Raw genomic sequence first — 17,645 nt, 5'->3', positions numbered from 1 at the left:
GATCTGCTGATCTACTTGCACCTGTCATATATACAGGGGACTTCAATTCCCGACACAAGGTTTGGGGTTATAGTCAAACATCAAATGAAGATACACAGAGCTAATGGGCCTCTAACACACTACTGTTTGACCAAAAAGAGCCCCTAAGCTTCTTTCTCGTGGGTCAGCAATGGAAATACATAAACACATACATAATGCCTGCTACAAGCGACTGTCCTTTTATTTCGCCCTTTTTGACATGATTTCTGACATCATTGTTGCCACAATGATGTCAGATCATATGAAGTATTACTTTTAAGATAAAATGCAGCGTTGTGATGTACTATGATATGGTAGCAGTCCATGGTCGTGCTCTGTGAGGAGGCCGGGTCCACAGTCACACTCTTCATAGGCTGAGTGAAGGCTCTGTGAAGAAGCCTGGTCCACAGTCACACTCTTGATAGGCAGCTGGGGGTCCATATTACAAGTCCATGGAACTGCAGAGTGTGAGACAAAAATAAACACCAGGGAGTGGCTCCCCGGATGATGAGTTAGTGGCAGGCCTTACTGGACAGTGAGTCTGTACAATGTTTATTTATTTATTTGACAGGGAAAATGCGCATTAATCAACATGTCCGTTTTCACATCCATGTAAATGGGCCAGAGTTAGCCAAAAGCTAGTTTACATCTGTAGTCCCTGAGTAGGCTCTTAAAAACGATGATAAAACTATCCATACAAAAACACCACATAATTCAAGGAGGTGGTGTTAGGTGGTGTTAGAAGGAGGTGGTGTTAGGAGTTGGTATTAGAAGGAAATAGTAGAGGAGGTGGTGGAAGCTGATCTGCAGAAGACAAGAAAATGTGAATTCACTCACTACCGCTTTTACCTGCATGTGCTATCTATACAACACTCAAATATCATTCCCAACACAAGGATTAGCCGTTACAGCTAAACATCAAATGGAGAGACACTGATCCAATAAATAAACTTTTTCATGAAAACATTAAATGTTAGTTTCCGTCTGACAGATGAGGCATAACTTGTCCACAGGTCTTTCCAGTGTGCTTGTCTTGGCCTGCACACAAATGACCAGCTCCTTTCCTACTGTATAGTATCGATGCATAGTTTATTATATAGAATTTGTAACGGTTAGGTTCTTCACTTACATATGATACTTGATGACTATTCCCAGGCAGGCAGACACTCTGTTGCTGGCTCCATGAAGAGGCCTGGTCCACGGTCACACTCTTGAGGCAGCTGGGGGTCCATAGTAGAAGTCCATCGACCTGCAGAGTGGGAGACGAAAAACTCTGGGGAGTGTCTCCCCGGACGATGAGTTAGTGGCAGGCCTTACTGGACCGTGAGTCTGTACAGTGTTAATAACAGCCACACTGATGGGAAACACAACCAGCATCATACCGATCAGTCCCCAAGACACTTTACATGTAGCTAAAAGGACCGACAGATACTAGCCAGAGCAAGCAATTTTACAGGCAAATACATTACAATATAATGATATAATTGTGAATACAAATATTATCTTACATAATTTATATACCATGACAAAAGGTTGTCATGGTAACGTTTATTTGACACTTATGTAGTAAAGCAGACACGTTCATAGTTAACCATACCCTGTACATACACTGTTCATTTTTACTTGCGCAAGCAGAGCGCGCAAGTAATCATTTCGCTTGGTCTCTTCGAAGTGAAGCCAAGTTTTCTTCAACCGTAAGTCTGTGCCTGGTTTGCTGGGACTAGTTACAAGTTACACATTACGTCATATACACACCATGTACTCTGGTCCCAGTTCTCAACGATGACGTAATGTTGTAACTGGTCCCAGCAAACCAGGCACAGACTTACGGTTGAAAAAAACTTGGCTTCACTTTTTGGAACCAAGTAACCACAGTATACTGCTAATCAAATTACAACTACATACTCTGTATGTAGTTGTAATGTGATTTGTAAATCTGTGCCTGGTCTGCTGGGACCAGACTACACAGATGACCATATCTCTTACGTCATCACTGAGAGCTAGTCATACATATACACACCATGTACTCTGGTCCCAGTTCTCAACGATGACGTAATGTTGTAACTGGTCCCAGCAAACCAGGCACAGACTTACGGTTGAAAAAAAACTTGGCTTCACTTTTTGGAACCAAGTAACCACATGTAGCCCATATCGTACGGCATACTATAGCGCGCCGTTTTTCATCATTTTTGAGGATTTGAAAAAAATGACGAAATGACAAAAACGATGGGTTATAGCCCATGTTTTTTGAAATTTTGAAAAAAAAAGTTAGCCTCGTTTCTCATCATTTTGGACCGTGGGCTATAGCCCATATCGTACGGCATACTATAGCGCGCAGTTTTTCATCATTTTTGAAGATTTGAAAAAAATGACGAAATGACAAAAACTATGGGTTATAGCCCATGTTTTTTGAAATTTTGGAAAAAAAAGTTATCCTCGTTTCTCATCATTTTGGATTATGGGCTATAGCCCATATCGTACGGCATACTATAGCGCACCGTTTTTCATCATTTTTGAGGATTTGAAAAAAATGACGAAATGACAAAAACGATGGGTTATAGCCCATGTTTTTTGAAATTTTGAAAAAAAAAGTTAGCCTCGTTTCTCATCATTTTGGACCATGGGCTATAGCCCATATCGTACGGCATACTATAGCGCGCCGTTTTTCATCATTTTTGAGGATTTGAAAAAAATGACGAAATGACAAAAACGATGGGTTATAGCCCATGTTTTTATAAAATTTGAAAAAAAAAGTTAGCCTCGTTTCTCATCATTTTGGACCGTGGGCTATAGCCCATATCGTACGGCATACTATAGCGCGCAGTTTTTCATCATTTTTGAAGATTTGAAAAAAATGACGAAATGACAAAAACGATGGGTTATAGCCCATGTTTTTTGAAATTTTGGAAAAAAAAGTTATCCTCGTTTCTCATAATTTTGGATCATGGGCTATAGCCCATATCGTACGGCATACTATAGCGCGCCGTTTTTCATCATTTTTGAGGATTTAAAAAAAATGACGAAATGACAAAAACGATGGGTTATAGCCCATGTTTTTTGAAATTTTGAAAAAAAAAAGTTAGCCTCGTTTCTCATCATTTTGGACCATGGGCTATAGCCCATATCGTACGGCATACTATAGCGCGCCGTTTTTCATCATTTTTGAGGATTTGAAAAAAATGACGAAATGACAAAAACGATGGGTTATAGCCCATGTTTTTTGAAATTTTGAAAAAAAAAGTTAGCCTCGTTTCTCATCATTTTGGACCATGGGCTACAGCCCATATCGTACGGCATACTATAGCGCGCCGTTTTTCATCATTTTTGAGGATTTGAAAAAAATGACGAAATGACAAAAACGATGGGTTATAGCCCATGTTTTTTGAAATTTTGAAAAAAAGAGTTAGCCTCGTTTCTCATCATTTTGGACCGTGGGCTATAGCCCATATCGTACGGCATACTATAGCGCGCAGTTTTTCATCATTTTTGAAGATTTGAAAAAAATGACGAAATGACAAAAACGATGGGTTATATATAGCCCATGTTTTTTGAAATTTTGGAAAAAAAAGTTATCCTCGTTTCTCATCATTTTGGATTGTGGGCTATAGCCCATATCGTACGGCATACTATAGCGCACCGTTTTTCATCATTTTTGAGGATTTGAAAAAAATGACAAAATGACAAAAACGATGGGTTATAGCCCATGTTTTTTGAAATTTTGAAAAAAAAAGTTAGCCTCGTTTCTCATCATTTTGGACCATGGGCTATAGCCCATATCGTACGTCATACTATAGCGCGCCGTTTTTCATCATTTTTGAGGATTTGAAAAAAATGACGAAATGACAAAAACGATGGGTTATAGCCCATGTTTTTTGAAATTTTGAAAAAAAAAGTTAGCCTCGTTTCTCATCATTTTGGACCGTGGGCTATAGCCCATATCGTACGGCATACTATAGCGCGCAGTTTTTCATCATTTTTGAGGATTTGAAAAAAATGACGAAATGACAAAAACGATGGGTTATAGCCCATGTTTTTTGAAATTTTGAAAAATAAAGTTAGCCTCGTTTCTCATCATTTTGGACCATGGGCTATAGCCCATATCGTACGGCATACTATAGCGCGCCGATTTTCATCATTTTTGAGGATTTGAAAAAAATGACGAAATGACAAAAACGATGGGTTATAGCCCATGTTTTTTGAAATTTTGAAAAAAAAAGTTAGCCTCGTTTCTCATCATTTTGGACCGTGGGCTATAGCCCATATCGTACGGCATACTATAGCGCGCCGTTTTTCATCATTTTTGAGGATTTGAAAAAAATGACGAAATGACAAAAACGATGGGTTATAGCCCATGTTTTTTGAAATTTTGAAAAAAAAAGTTAGCCTCGTTTGTCATCATTTTGGACCATGGGCTATAGCCCATATCGTACGGCATACTATAGCGCGCCGTTTTTCATCATTTTTGAGGATTTGAAAAAAATGACGAAATGACAAAAACGATGGGTTATAGCTAGGGGTGTGCATCTCTCCTTTACAAGACGATTCGATACGTATCGATATGCATGGGCTACGATGCGATTCAGAGACGATACATTTATACACAGAACGATTCGAATTCGATTCGATTCGGTGGAATTCGATGCGATTTCGATTTTGTGGAATTTGAGGCGATTCGATGCGATTCGATGCGATTCGATACGATACGGTGCGATCTGACACATTTAACCTCTTTTAGATTTTTAATTTGAAGCTAGATCTATAAAGAATAGGGTTGGGACTTAAAAAAAACATCTAATTAATTGGAGGATTTGTGATTAATTAATCTCAATTAATCACATTTTAATCGCATATCAATAGGCCTATTTGACCTGATCAGTGAGCTTTTTTTTCAAATGGATTTGGATACGAGTGAATCAATGAATGAATAGGCAATTAAAAAAGTAGTAATAATAATAGTGATAATATTATTATTTATATAATGCTTCTCTGAGTACTTAGACGCTTTTCAAGGGGAACATTGGAAAACTAATAAAAACAACTTTATAAGAGAAAAACTAAGACTATGGAATAAAATAAATGAAAGTGGAATGAGATAGCTGGGGAAAGACATTCTGGGTTTGAATTTATAGGTGGTGGCATATCTGAGATATGATATCTCTGAGCTTTGGGAAGTGCATTGTTTTCTTTTGACAGGTCTGCCTGCTGTGGACAGTGAAACCAGACGCAACGATACAGTCATACTGTCGATGCAAACAGACGTGTACAGTAGCTGCTCGGCCTGCTCCAAATGATATTCCCATTCGTCTTTGTGTCTGCCCGTGTAAACGCAGCATCGAGTGTGAGGGTTGGGGAACGAATGGACCATAGAGTTATTAAGGAGGACTCCTTCTAACGATATGGACCAGAGTTAAACTAATGTTAGCTCCCATGCTAAAGTTGCTACCCTCGTCAGAAACAACACGACCATCCAGATCGGGTGGAAGCTGTTGATATCACGTTGCTTGTGCCCGTGGATGGGAAATGAAATGTAAAAGGCTATAGAAGCGTGGATGAAAGGCAAAGCACAGATGTGCAATAATGCTGTGTCGTGACTCGTATCTGCGTGTGTATTCCGTCTGACAACGAGTGGTTTATGCTGCTATAGTGCTCGTCTGTTGTTGCTGGCTGCTGATGCATATAGAGCGTCATCATAAGCATGCGCCCGCCCTGCGCTGGAAGTAGCAGATCTACAAGCTATCTACCCGTCGCAATGCACAGCGCTTTGGGCTTGTACATCTGTGTTTTTCCCGCAGTTAGTTGAATTATATCGATTCGCAGCTTTAGGATCGAACCAACGTCCGATGCAGACGCTATTTTGACCGATCCAGACACACGTGCATCGATGTAGTCGCATCGTTAATGTTAAAATCGATTATCGATTCATATCGATATTTTTTGACACCACTAGTTATAGCCCATGTTTTTTGAAATTTTGGAAAAAAAAAGTTAGCCTCGTTTCTCATCATTTTGGACCGTGGGCTATAGCCCATATCGTACGGCATACTATAGCGCGCAGTTTTTCATCATTTTTGAAGATTTGAAAAAAATGACGAAATGACAAAAACGACGGGTTATAGCCCATGTTTTTTGAAATTTTGAAAAAAAGAGTTAGCCTCGTTTCTCATCATTTTGGACCATGGGCTATAGCCCATATCGTACGGCATACTATAGCGCGCCGTTTTTCATCATTTTTGAGGATTTGAAAAAAATGACGAAATGACAAAAACGATGGGTTATAGCCCATGTTTTTTGAAATTTTGAAAAAAAAAGTTAGCCTCGTTTCTCATCATTTTGGACCGTGGGCTATAGCCCATATCGTACGGCATACTATAGCGAAAAATATCGTGTGTGTGTGTGTGTGTGTGTGTGTGTGTTTAGCTTTAGATTTTGAGATAGTTTGTCCCCATCAAGGAACTGCACATATTTTTGTATAGATTCATTGTTTATAAACACGTCATCTAATGTTTCCAGCCGCACTAGTTGCACAATGCACATGAACTGAATATAAAATATGATGCTTTTATTATAGTACCTACTTATTACAAACGGTATACCGTTGGGATACCGTTTGTGCACGGTTAGAGAGAGAGAGAGCAGGGGGTGCCGAGTTGTACTCACTGATGTTTCTCCATCCATCCTGTCTGCACAGTGGGTCCTTGCAGGTGCTCTGTTCGTGCAGTGGGTCGTTGCTCTCTGTCCGTTTGTGCAGGAGTAGCGAAGACCATAAACTGTTCCCTACACGTACAAAAAAAAATAAAGTTAAAAGACATGGATAACACATTCACCTTGAACTCTTCTGAATAATGCCAACCTTTATGCTTGGAAAGTTAGAATTGATTAGGTAAACACACAGCAGCAGAACACTTCATTTGTGGTCAAATAATTTGAAGACGGAAATAGACAAATGCATACATTTGATTATTAAGGTCAAATAAGACAACATGGAAACAGACTAAAGTGCAAAAATGAACAATATGGCCAACAGTGACTCAGTTCAATGCACAAAATGTATTCAGAATTAATTAATTCATTCTGAACAGAGATTCATACCCAACTGTTTACATGGAACCTGAATACAAGTTTTCCTATTCCTCAATTGTTTACATGACCAAAGCATTCATTAGGAATATAACTTTGGACTATAGAGATGGCCAACCCATAACTGTTATCCCTTAAGAAATGAATAACCGACAAACGGCTATTATCTGACAAAATAAAATAAAAATATATTTTGAAGCGCAGTCCCTGCAACCACACACGACCAAAACAAACCAGAACTAAAATCACAGCATCGATACACTGCAATTGGCACTGTAATTCACCGATGGGTTTGTAAATAGCGCATTTTATTATGGGGGAAAAAACTGGTGTATTTCTATTTTTCTAATGGGTAAAATAGCGCATTTCTGCACAAATAAAATGTCTCCAAATGGCCATCTCTGTTTGGACATGGGCATAAAGAACTATAGTCTACTAGGGGCAGACATGTGTAAAATACTACATGTATTCCAAACTCCCAGTAGCATTCGAAATAAAGTGTTTATATGGTGATCTAAACCGATTCAAACGGTATATACCACCCATCCAGACCGGAATGAAAATTCATTCGGAATGGGATATTCTATTCCAATTGAGGCGTTTACATGAGCATTTTTATTCTGATGACTGTAAGAACAAGTGATCTGAAATGGGGCCAGTGGCATGTGCTCAACCAAACACAAGCCATTAGCAGCATTAGCCGCAACAAACAAGGCCTACCATGTGCTTTCTCCTTCACCCTGCATGAGAGCTGGAACACCATTCCCTGCAGCAGAGTCAAAATGGCTCTCAACTAGGAGGAACAAGACTTTTGTACTTCCTGCTGGTCATGTGACTAGGTCAGGTGCAGTAGGTGCACCATTCACCTAGCCTATGGGTAAACCCACTCCCCAGAATGCAAATCTGGCGAGGGGGGAGGGGTTTACCCAGCCTGTACTGGATTCCCACATACATTTTGATCATATTTGAAAATAGCCAATCTACAAGCTAGCATTGTTTGAGCTTGACCAGCTGTTATTTTCAAAGGGTTTTTTATTATACTGTAGGCGGGCGGATCTAGAGAAAAAGGGCCACCAACATACACCCCCCCCCACCCCCCCCCCCCCCCCCCCCGAAACCCGAATGTGTTTGTTTGTTTTTTACACCAAGCACACGCTATTATTATTATTATTCAGCCCATTGTAAAAAAATCTAGAATTGCAAATTGCGGCTACACTGCTAGTACCCTACATTTGCCTTAATCCAAGATGCCACCATTGATAACCTATTATAAACAAATATATTCTAAATTTCATTATGCTTGAAGTAGAATGTGACATGTCAAACTAGGGGTTATTCGTTTTGCACGAAAAACATTCCTTGGGATAAATTCGGCCATAGCCACTTGCCCAAATGGGCTGACCTCATGACATTTGTGATGACAGCTATGGTCGTTTTTAGCCCAAGGAGTGTTTTTCATGCAAAACTAATGCTTGGAATGGATTCAGAATCATGAAACCCCCTAGTCTGACACGTCACATGCTACTTAAAGCATTATGAAATTTAGAAAATATTGCCTTATAATAGGTTATCAATAGGGCCATCTTGGATTTAGTGTATTAGCAGAGAACAGATTAGAGTAGATTTTTTATCCTGGCTAGAAGACCAAATTTTCTGTCAGAAACAGTTGAGAAACAAAATAATCCAATTTTGTCCAACCTCTAGCAGGGGCAGGGGCCAGGCTAATATATTATATGAGATAATGACTATGGCACCCTCACAGATAGGAGTGAGGGATCCTACAAACACATTAACCATATATTGTATTTATATTCAACAAACTGAACAAAGGTACCCCAAATAGGTTAAGTGCTCAGAATGAACAGAACCAGAGGCTGATGTACCAAAAGCTCAAGTTTATTGAAGCATAAAAACGAAGTCATATTACAATACCAAGGGAAGGAGGGGTTATTATAATCATAAAAAAATGGGACTAAGCCCACAAGGGGCAAAAAGGTGATAAGGAGTGAAGGCTTCAGGGCCTACTGGGGCCTCTAAACTAATCGCACACAGCAAATAAACAAATAAAAATAAGATAAATATGCCAAACCAAATTCACATAGTAAAGTAAATATATTGTAAATATATATTTTAAATAAAACATTAGGGCAATATATCAGTGAGGCAAGATACTAAGATAATAAAGTTTATAATTAGCTCTCCTAGGGAACATTTGATTATAAGGTCAAATAAATGGTAAATGGTAAACTAAAGTGGTAAACTAAAGTGCAAAAAATGAACAATGTGGCCAATGTGGCATGTGCTCAACCAAACAAAAGCCATTAGCAGCATTAGCCGCAACAAACAAGGCCTACCATGTGCTTTCTCCTTCACCCTGCATGAGAGGGTGCCCCATTTCCTGCAGCAGAGGCAAAATAGCTCTGAACTAGGAGGAACAAGACTTTTGTGCTTCCTGCTGGTCATGTGACTAGGTCAGGTGCAGTAGGTGCACCCATTCACCTGGATTCCCACATACATTTTGACCATATTTGAAAATAGACAATCTACAACTAAGCTCGCAATGCGACGCATTGTTTAAGCTTGCACAGCTGCTATTTTCAAAAAGGTTTTTATACATTTGAAAACTTGAAATGGGACATTCTGCACAATGAGCATAGGCGGATCTAGAGATAAAGGGCCCCTGGGCCACCAACATACATAAGATGAACCTAAATAGGTTTGAATGGGGTTTCTAGGTGTAAGTATAGGACTATAGTATATGCCAACGTTTGTGCTATTGCCATTGAGAATGCATTGGGCGTTTAAGTTAAATAACTCAGAAACTACAAAACATTTAAAAGTAAAAAGTTCCAGCATGTGTGTCCACAGTAAACTGGATTATAAAAAAAGTAAGTAAGTAAAAGTAATGCACCGTATCATGATGGTTTAGGACTTTTGGGATTATTTAATTGACACAAATGAATAAGCCCATTGTTAATAACAGTGAGAACTAAGGACCGTGTGTGTCACTATTATTCACTGTTACCCCTTTATTGGGGGGGGGGGGGGGGGGGGGGGGGGGGCTGAGTTTGAGCCTCTTCGCGGTTACGTCGACGCTCAAGCTCAAGGTCGCCCCTAGGACAGCTGGGGCCCCTGGGCCTGGGCCCAACAGGCCCGTTGGATAATCCTCCCCTGACCATTGACCCCATTATAAATTTCTCAAATTTGAAAGCACCATTTATAAAACTATGAAACATTGATCATTTTCAGGCAAACATGTCCTCGTTTGTCGGTCAATCATGACTTCCGGATTGTTATTATTGTAAACAAACATGATGAAACGTACACAAACAATCAACGGAACTACGACAATATTTACAAACAAAGAACCAAACAACATGTAACGTACCGTGTGCGCCTTCTGCGATTTCTTTAGGAGCTACTCTGAATTCTCTTCTATCTCTCTTATTATTTACGGACACTCTTACAGAGTGGAGTGAGACGGGGTCCTCTCACCCCGGCAACTCGGCTTAATCTGCCTGAGCCTATGGCCTGAGTCCGCTCACACAGGTGCCATTTAATGCTACTCGCAGCCGCAGGGCTTTTCCTGCACGCCCTCAACACGTCACAGCCTCAACCAGGCACCACACGGCATGCAAATACACTGTATCCAGATAAACATACCTCTAATGTTCACATTAGAAATAAAATAGAAATATAAATAGAAAATAGAAAATACCCTTTACTGGGACAGTTACAAGCATGTTGTGGACATCTTTTTATTGTTTGGTGACGGTCCCGACTCCCAACCATTGAGAAATCTGTGGCGTGACGTGAGTGCATTGAGCATGAGCTACCACGGGCTACCACCAGGGGGTCGACAAGTAACCAGGACGTCCATACAACGTCCATACGACGTCGAAGTCAGACCTCGCTCTCTCTCCCCCGGTTGCAGAGAGGTCTCGTCGTATGGACGTTGCATGGACGTCCTAAACACACACGCATGCCATGCACCCGTGCCCTGGTGGTTGACGTCGTATGGACGTTGCATGGACGTCCTGGTTCAGTGCTTGTGTACCCTGGTCGGCCCTGGTGGTTTGCGGGGTCCGTCCGTGACTTGGACGTCGTATGGACGTTGTATGGACGTCCGTTGTGTGCCCAGTGGGTAGCGCATGGACGTCTGTTTGTGCCCAGTCGGGGGAGAGAGGGTCTGTTGAAAAGACATACCGGTATTAACTTTGTGCAACGTTGAAAGATGGATTTCTTATTGAAAATTAATGTTTTTAGAGGTATTTTTTTACCTCAATTACCTGTAGCCTGCCTATAACTAACTGCCTAACTCGATCTGGACATGCCAACAACACAAACACAACAGTAGCCTAAATCGTTATAAATGCACCAAGTCTCTGTGGGTATGTCTGTAATCCATGTAACTCGAGAACTGTTCGCCCCACCGACTTCAAATTTGACACACGTCTTCCACACCCCTGCAGGGAGTGCCGTGCTCAGTGTCGAGTCGGTCGGACCCACAGTTGTCCAGAACCACCACAAAAGGCCTCTGCCCAGGCCACACTCCATGTTTGGGCATAAATACGGGTTGTCCCACCGACTTCTACCATCATTCTGACATCATTCTGACTCCATATTTAGGCATGCCTGAAAAAGAACTCCATATATGGGCATAAAAGATACCGCTGACATCACTTCTGACATGACTGTCAATTTGTCTCAGGGCCATACAGGCTAAGCAGGCGTATTCTTGCTCGAGATAAAGAGACAAACAAGAATGCAGTAAAAATACCATTTTCTTTTCCTACATTCAAAAATATATAGGCCTACAGGTATATTCTTCAAAAAAAATTACAATGTCAAAAAAGATATACGGTTGTACTCAAACACTTTATATTGGTGTATTGCTTTTCTTCAGTACATTTTTGTGACTGTAAGTAAACTTGTCCAACTAACTAAATTTGTCTTAGACATAATAGTATTTAGTCATTACAGGGTTTTTTTTAAATAAAATGGTATTACTTTTCAGAAATTGCTCATTTACACTTTTTAATTTGCATTTTTTCCATTGCATTATAAAAAGCACCAGTCTTTTTTGAGTAGGCTACATGATTCAGGAATAGTCTTGTTAAAGTATTCTATGGTGCCCACATTGCATGCTTAGGTTATGCTGTAAGATTTATTATTATTGTGGCAAACAGGAAATTAAATTAGTTTTGAGTACATCTCGCCTCCCTTTCAACACAAACAGTCGGATCTCAAATAAAGGGCTGTGTGATGGAAAAGCCGACAATGGGTGCCATTGACAGACTGAATAATGACACATCTGTGTGGTGACTAACCGGGATGTGCCACCCAGCTAGGTAGGGAGTGACAATGGTACCACAGCTGCCTGTCCATGCAAAGCATGTGATGTGAGCAAAGGTATAAGAGGTCTCACACAGACAACACAACACAAAGTTTGGCCTGACACCTTGCGCCTTCCAAAACCAAACACAGAGCAAAGATGAGGTTTCTAGTGGCTATATTCCTTTTCCTTGCTGTGGCAGGATTCCACACGGGTAAGAATGAATGATTGTGTTCCTCTTTAGTTAAAGAGATTTTAAACAAATATTGTAAATTGTATAATTATTTTTCTGCTCATGTATTTGCTTTCTGTAAGTCATGCTTTTAGTGAAATATACATTCACAACCGTGTAAGTATAATACAGACTTAAGTTATCATTACAATTAAGCCTGACCAATGTACTTATGACACCACTAGTTTTCCCTGCATCACTGGAATCTGCTCAGAAACTAGATACAGCTGTTGCAGAAGGTAAGAAAGGCCATTCATGATAAATTATGAAATGTGATAATAATAATAATGATGGTATTGAGTGCAGCCCTGAAATAAATCTAATCTTCTGCCTCCAGCAAGTGAGCTAACTGAGCTGCAAAAAACAGGTAGGCATACCCTACAGTGTATTGGTCTAATTGAAAGAAAAATATGAGAAACTATTTCAGAAACAACATTCCAGAGTTTGAGATTTTGTCAACTCTGCACATGTCATGAAGTAGCATGATTTAACGGTTATGCTCATGCAATATGCTGTTAATATGCTATGTTTGAGAGAATCTAAGTTAGAAATTTGTGATGTATAAATGATGATATGGAAAATAAATACATATGGAATCATGAAAATTAATGCATTATGTGTTTATATAAGAAATCGTTGCTGTCGGGAGGAAACCACCTAACTAAATTATTTTGTTTGCATAAATCAGTGTATTGAACACCCTTTACGTTTGTGTGTTGGTTAAAAAAAAGATGGAAAAGTGCTTCCCATGTCCCCTAGGGTAGGTACCCTAAAAAAAAAAAAATCCTGGTCTCTAAACTACCTCCCCCCGGCCAGCCCAGGCGCCTGATGGAGGGGAAAGGAACTAGTCAGAATAACGTGTTCCTTTTACGAGCTGTCCCTTTTACGCGCTATGTCCGGCCGGGGAACCTCCCCCCTGTCAGGTGAAAAGAAGCGGCTTGGACTCCTCATGCATATAAGGAAGCATTTGGTCAGTCCGCTTTTTTATATTATTATAAATATTTTTTCTTTCATTTTCTGAAAAGTGAACATTCTGGAGTTAGGTGTACTGGTTTTTTTCCGGCAGCAGAGATATGGGGAATGATTGCAAAATATGCAAATGAGCATATGCAAAATACGTACATAATACAATTATGTATATATGCAAAAAATGTCTAAATGTAAATGTGTCTCGATGTCACCTCTCCCAGGGCCAGGAATACCTTTTTGTTTTTGTAACACAAGCTAACACGTCCCTTTTTTACACAAGGGAAGACATTTTTGTCCATTTTCTCTCCTCAGATCCAATTGAATCTGAAACTCAGGTGAATGGTAAGTTTGAAATGCAGTGACTTAAGGTCGAGGACCATAACTAATAAATATTCTGCTGGTTGGGTTTGTGGGCTATGAGCTGACCACCCAAGTATCCCCGGTCAGAGAGAGTATGTGACACCAAGGTATATTATCAACAAGGTCAGGTTTATTATCTCCTTAATCCATGGTTTCTACAAGCAATGGAATACATATTAGCTATATCATGACAATAAAGTAGATCAAATATAGTTCAGAATATGGCAACAGAATGGGTACGTATCAACAGGTAGACTGGGCATTTATACATATGTGAACAATCATAGTAGGCAAGGTGATCAACATAGCATAGAATACATTAATTCAATACAGAACATAAAGGCTTACTTTGGTCAATTACGCATGGCTGGAGTAATGGGTAGACTCAGTGAGGTCTGCAGGTGCTGCATGTTGCCTGTGTGAAGGCTGGAGACTGAGTGAGGAGTGTGGGGTGAGTTGCTGGTTATATGTGGCACACCTAGACTGTGATTGACTCGTGAGTTGAGTGGTGTAATGGCAAACACATGTGTGATTGTGGATGCAGGGAAATGGGAGTGTCCACCAGAGGCTGCCAGTCAGACAGCATGCAGATAATTCACAACAATAACCATTAAAAGCTCAAAGTAACTTCAAAGTGAAAATGTCAATACAAAATGTATTCCATTAATTTACAGATGAAACGAGTGAGGAAGCAGATACCCGTTACTTGGGTGAGCGAACTAAAGTGATGATGTTCATACAAAATTAATCATAGAAGGACTCGACTTGGTAATGATGACAGACAAGGCCAGTGCTTTTACATTCTACTTACATCTGTGTTTATAGGGACTGTGTTTATAGGGGCTGCTCAAGACAAATCTGGTAAGCTAAAAATGTACACCGGTATGCTAACTAATGACATGAAATGTAAATATGTCTCAATGTCACCTCTCCTCTCCCAGTCAGAAATACCTTTTTGTTTTTCAATTGCAACACCAGATAAGGTTTGATTTGCTGTTTTACATAAAGGGAAGAAATGTCATTATTTTCTCTCCTCAGATCAAATTGAAACTACCCAGGTGAAGGGTAAGTTTGAAGTGACTACATGGACCATAAACCCTAAAGGCTAAAAGCAGTATTTATAGAATAACATTTGCTTACTCAGTCTTTTCAATTTACAGATGAGAAGAGTGATGAAAAGAGTGAGGAATCAGATTCCCGTTACTTGGGTGAGCAAACTGAAGTGATGTTCATAGAACATTAATAATGATTGTGTATGTATGGTAATGACAGACAGGGCCAGTCATTTTACTAATTTCATCTGTTTCATTTATTTTATAGAGGCTGCTCAAGATGAATCCGGTAAACACTTCTTTGTCATTATTGCAATATACTAAAGCAACACTATGTAATTTTCCTCTTCTACCTAGTCCTGACGTTTACCATTGAGCTAGAGCCTGCTTGCTTGCTAAATTGAATCTTGACCATCAGGTCAAAATGTGTGTCAGATCCTGTGTTCTAGGTGAGATGTGACCTTTGACACGATCGGCCATAGGCTACACTCTACCATACAGATTGGACAAAATACATTTGTATTCATTAAAAGTTACATATTGCTGCTTTACGTTAAACATTATCTTTAAATGAATGGCGTTGTTTCTTTAACAGAGGAGAAACGAGCTGAGAATGTGGATGACACCCAAGGTGTGTAATCTTCCATATTTAACACAAAGCATTCATATTTATATTCACTTTAGAGTTTAAAGTGAATATAAATATGAATGTCTAAAGTTCAGACAGACCACATTTGATCTCTACATCATTATTCAGTGTTGCATAACTGTATTACTGCTGTCTTCCAGCAGAGGGAGTCGGAAATGTTGGTGTTGCTGCCAATGAGGGTAGGGTCACTCTTCATGTGAATGTCTTTAGATGGCAATAGAGTTCCGTTGGTAGAAGTGCTGCAATTGTCTATAGACTGTCGGTTTCAATAACACACGTACATGTGTCTTTCACAGAATCTTCTGAATCCACTGAGGACACCGATGGTGAGCCTTATAGGGGGGGGGGGGGTCAGGGGGTCAACAGCATAATTAGCTAATATAGCATAAAAACGTTGTTGTGAGCTTTTAGATCTGGTATTTTCTAAACTTAAAAATAAGCTAAAATGAAAGACTACAATATATTGCAGTGTATAATTCAAGAGTAATAATTCAAAATGTTGTTGTAGGCCTAAACAAATAGCTCATAGCACATCCCATCAGGGGGATTTGTGATAATAAATTCCTTAAAGTGTTGCTACACTTTGTCCAAAATGTGGATTCCAAGGTTGATGTGGTAAATGTAGGTCTGAAAAGGCTTGCAACATGAACCTGATGTAATGTAATGAGTTGGTTGTTGTTTTTAGGTCTGGTTTTTGTTCCAGAGGACCAAGAGGCAACTAAGGTTAGGCCTATGAGCAGTTTGGGTGAGTCAAGCAAGTGAATGTGGATCCTATATTTGTCTTGGCTGTTATAATCCTCCATTTTCTCATAATGACAACTACAGAGAAAGGATGCAGCCAAGTAACGAGGTGACAATTCCTTGGTAACAACTATATAAAATAAATCTAAATTTCAAGCTGGTCTTATGATTATTGAGATTATTGAACAGTTCGATTTAGTACTTGTTGTAAATGCAATCATGATGTGTAATATGTTGAATATAGAATGCACTGATGAAGATCAATTTTGAAAAATATTTTTTTCATAATTCATAATATGCAAAGCTTTGCTCTGGACCAGAATATTTTGAAATCACAATAGACTAGTACCAAAAAATAATGAATATTTGTTTCTGAGGACATGGCCCTATGATTGTTTATTTGAATGTGGTCTCCCTGTGAATCTAGGACAATAATCGAGGGCACTCATAGTCACTTGTCCCCATTGTGCTCGATTTATACTGCGTCATCTGCTTTAAGCAGCGTTATTTCAGGATCCAAGATGCACTGTCCCCCTCTTAACCCATTCTGTGCATCAAGGATTAAAAATGTAGGGGCAAATTTCTTTAAGACAAGGTTTTTAATGTAGCAGTCAAGGGTACTGTCATGTTCTACTGCACATTCTGACAGCTCAGATTCACAGAACCAGGCAACATGTTATTGTAAAGAGGAAGCTATATATTTTACAGTACGATAAAGATTTAGGAGGAAACTCCCTGATTTACAATGTGTGTGTGTGTGTGTGTGTATATATGCATACTATGCTCATCAAGAGTGAGTCAGATCACAAGATCATGAAGGGCACAACACAGATGATTCATACACCTTTTTGTTAGAGAACCATGGAAAAGTACTGAAGTGAGGGCTTGTGAGGTACAGTACAACTAGCGTAAAGGAATCTATTGTCTCTCTCTCTCTCTGCGTCACAGCTGTAGTGGAGTGATGCCGCAGTCCAGAGCACGAGGAGCCTCCGCACGCAGACCCCAGCACGTATCCAGTCAGTGCCCGATGTGCACAACGCACTAAAACGCTTTAAAGACAATAAAAAGGGAACTATTCCACCCATCTATACAGCCGGTGTGATTTCCTGTGACTTGTTTCCATTCTAATTTTATCATTTAAGATTAGATGTTCTGGCCACATCATAAGGATTTGTACATCTACACAACTATTTTATTCCAATTGTTTTTATG

The 17,645-nt window shown here is 39.7% G+C and overlaps 1 protein-coding gene across 4 annotated transcripts; it reads left to right on the top strand.

The window, feature by feature from the left end:
* Positions 1 to 12,515: 12,515 nt before the first annotated feature.
* LOC308310195 (uncharacterized protein) lies at positions 12,516 to 17,622 on the top strand. 4 transcript variants are annotated; one of them, XM_080756384.1, is made up of 14 exons: positions 12,516 to 12,644; positions 12,848 to 12,901; positions 13,000 to 13,029; positions 13,944 to 13,973; positions 14,666 to 14,701; positions 14,817 to 14,852; positions 15,030 to 15,056; positions 15,152 to 15,199; positions 15,312 to 15,332; positions 15,639 to 15,674; positions 15,836 to 15,871; positions 15,989 to 16,018; positions 16,378 to 16,437; positions 17,382 to 17,622. In XM_080756384.1, exons 1-14 carry the CDS (start codon positions 12,590 to 12,592, stop codon positions 17,393 to 17,395), a joined length of 513 nt encoding a protein of 170 aa, XP_080612510.1. In that variant the 5' UTR covers positions 12,516 to 12,589; the 3' UTR covers positions 17,396 to 17,622. The 4 variants fall into 4 exon arrangements, with proteins under 4 accessions (XP_080612510.1, XP_080612509.1, XP_080612511.1 ...); XM_080756383.1 differs by having other exon boundaries at positions 15,833 to 15,871; XM_080756385.1 differs by lacking the exon at positions 13,000 to 13,029 and having other exon boundaries at positions 15,833 to 15,871.
* The last annotated feature ends 23 nt before the right edge of the window (positions 17,623 to 17,645 follow it).

This window comes from Protomyctophum bolini (genome assembly GCF_963924005.1).
Source record: "Protomyctophum bolini genome assembly, chromosome: 22".
Classification (NCBI taxonomy): domain Eukaryota; kingdom Metazoa; phylum Chordata; class Actinopteri; order Myctophiformes; family Myctophidae; genus Protomyctophum; species Protomyctophum bolini.
Note: the sequence above shows the minus strand (reverse complement) of the source record. Positions and strands in the feature narration are given on the sequence as shown.

Bases quoted from the DNA above. Each gene is read 5' to 3' on its own strand.
- LOC308310195 (XM_080756383.1), top strand. From the start codon at position 12,590: ATGAGGTTTCTAGTGGCTATATTCCTTTTCCTTGCTGTGGCAGGATTC. The intron at 12,902-12,999 runs GTAAGAAAGGCC...TTCTGCCTCCAG, and splicing joins AGATACAGCTGTTGCAGAAG to CAAGTGAGCTAACTGAGCTG. The intron at 15,872-15,988 runs GTAGGGTCACTC...TGTCTTTCACAG, and splicing joins TGGTGTTGCTGCCAATGAGG to AATCTTCTGAATCCACTGAG.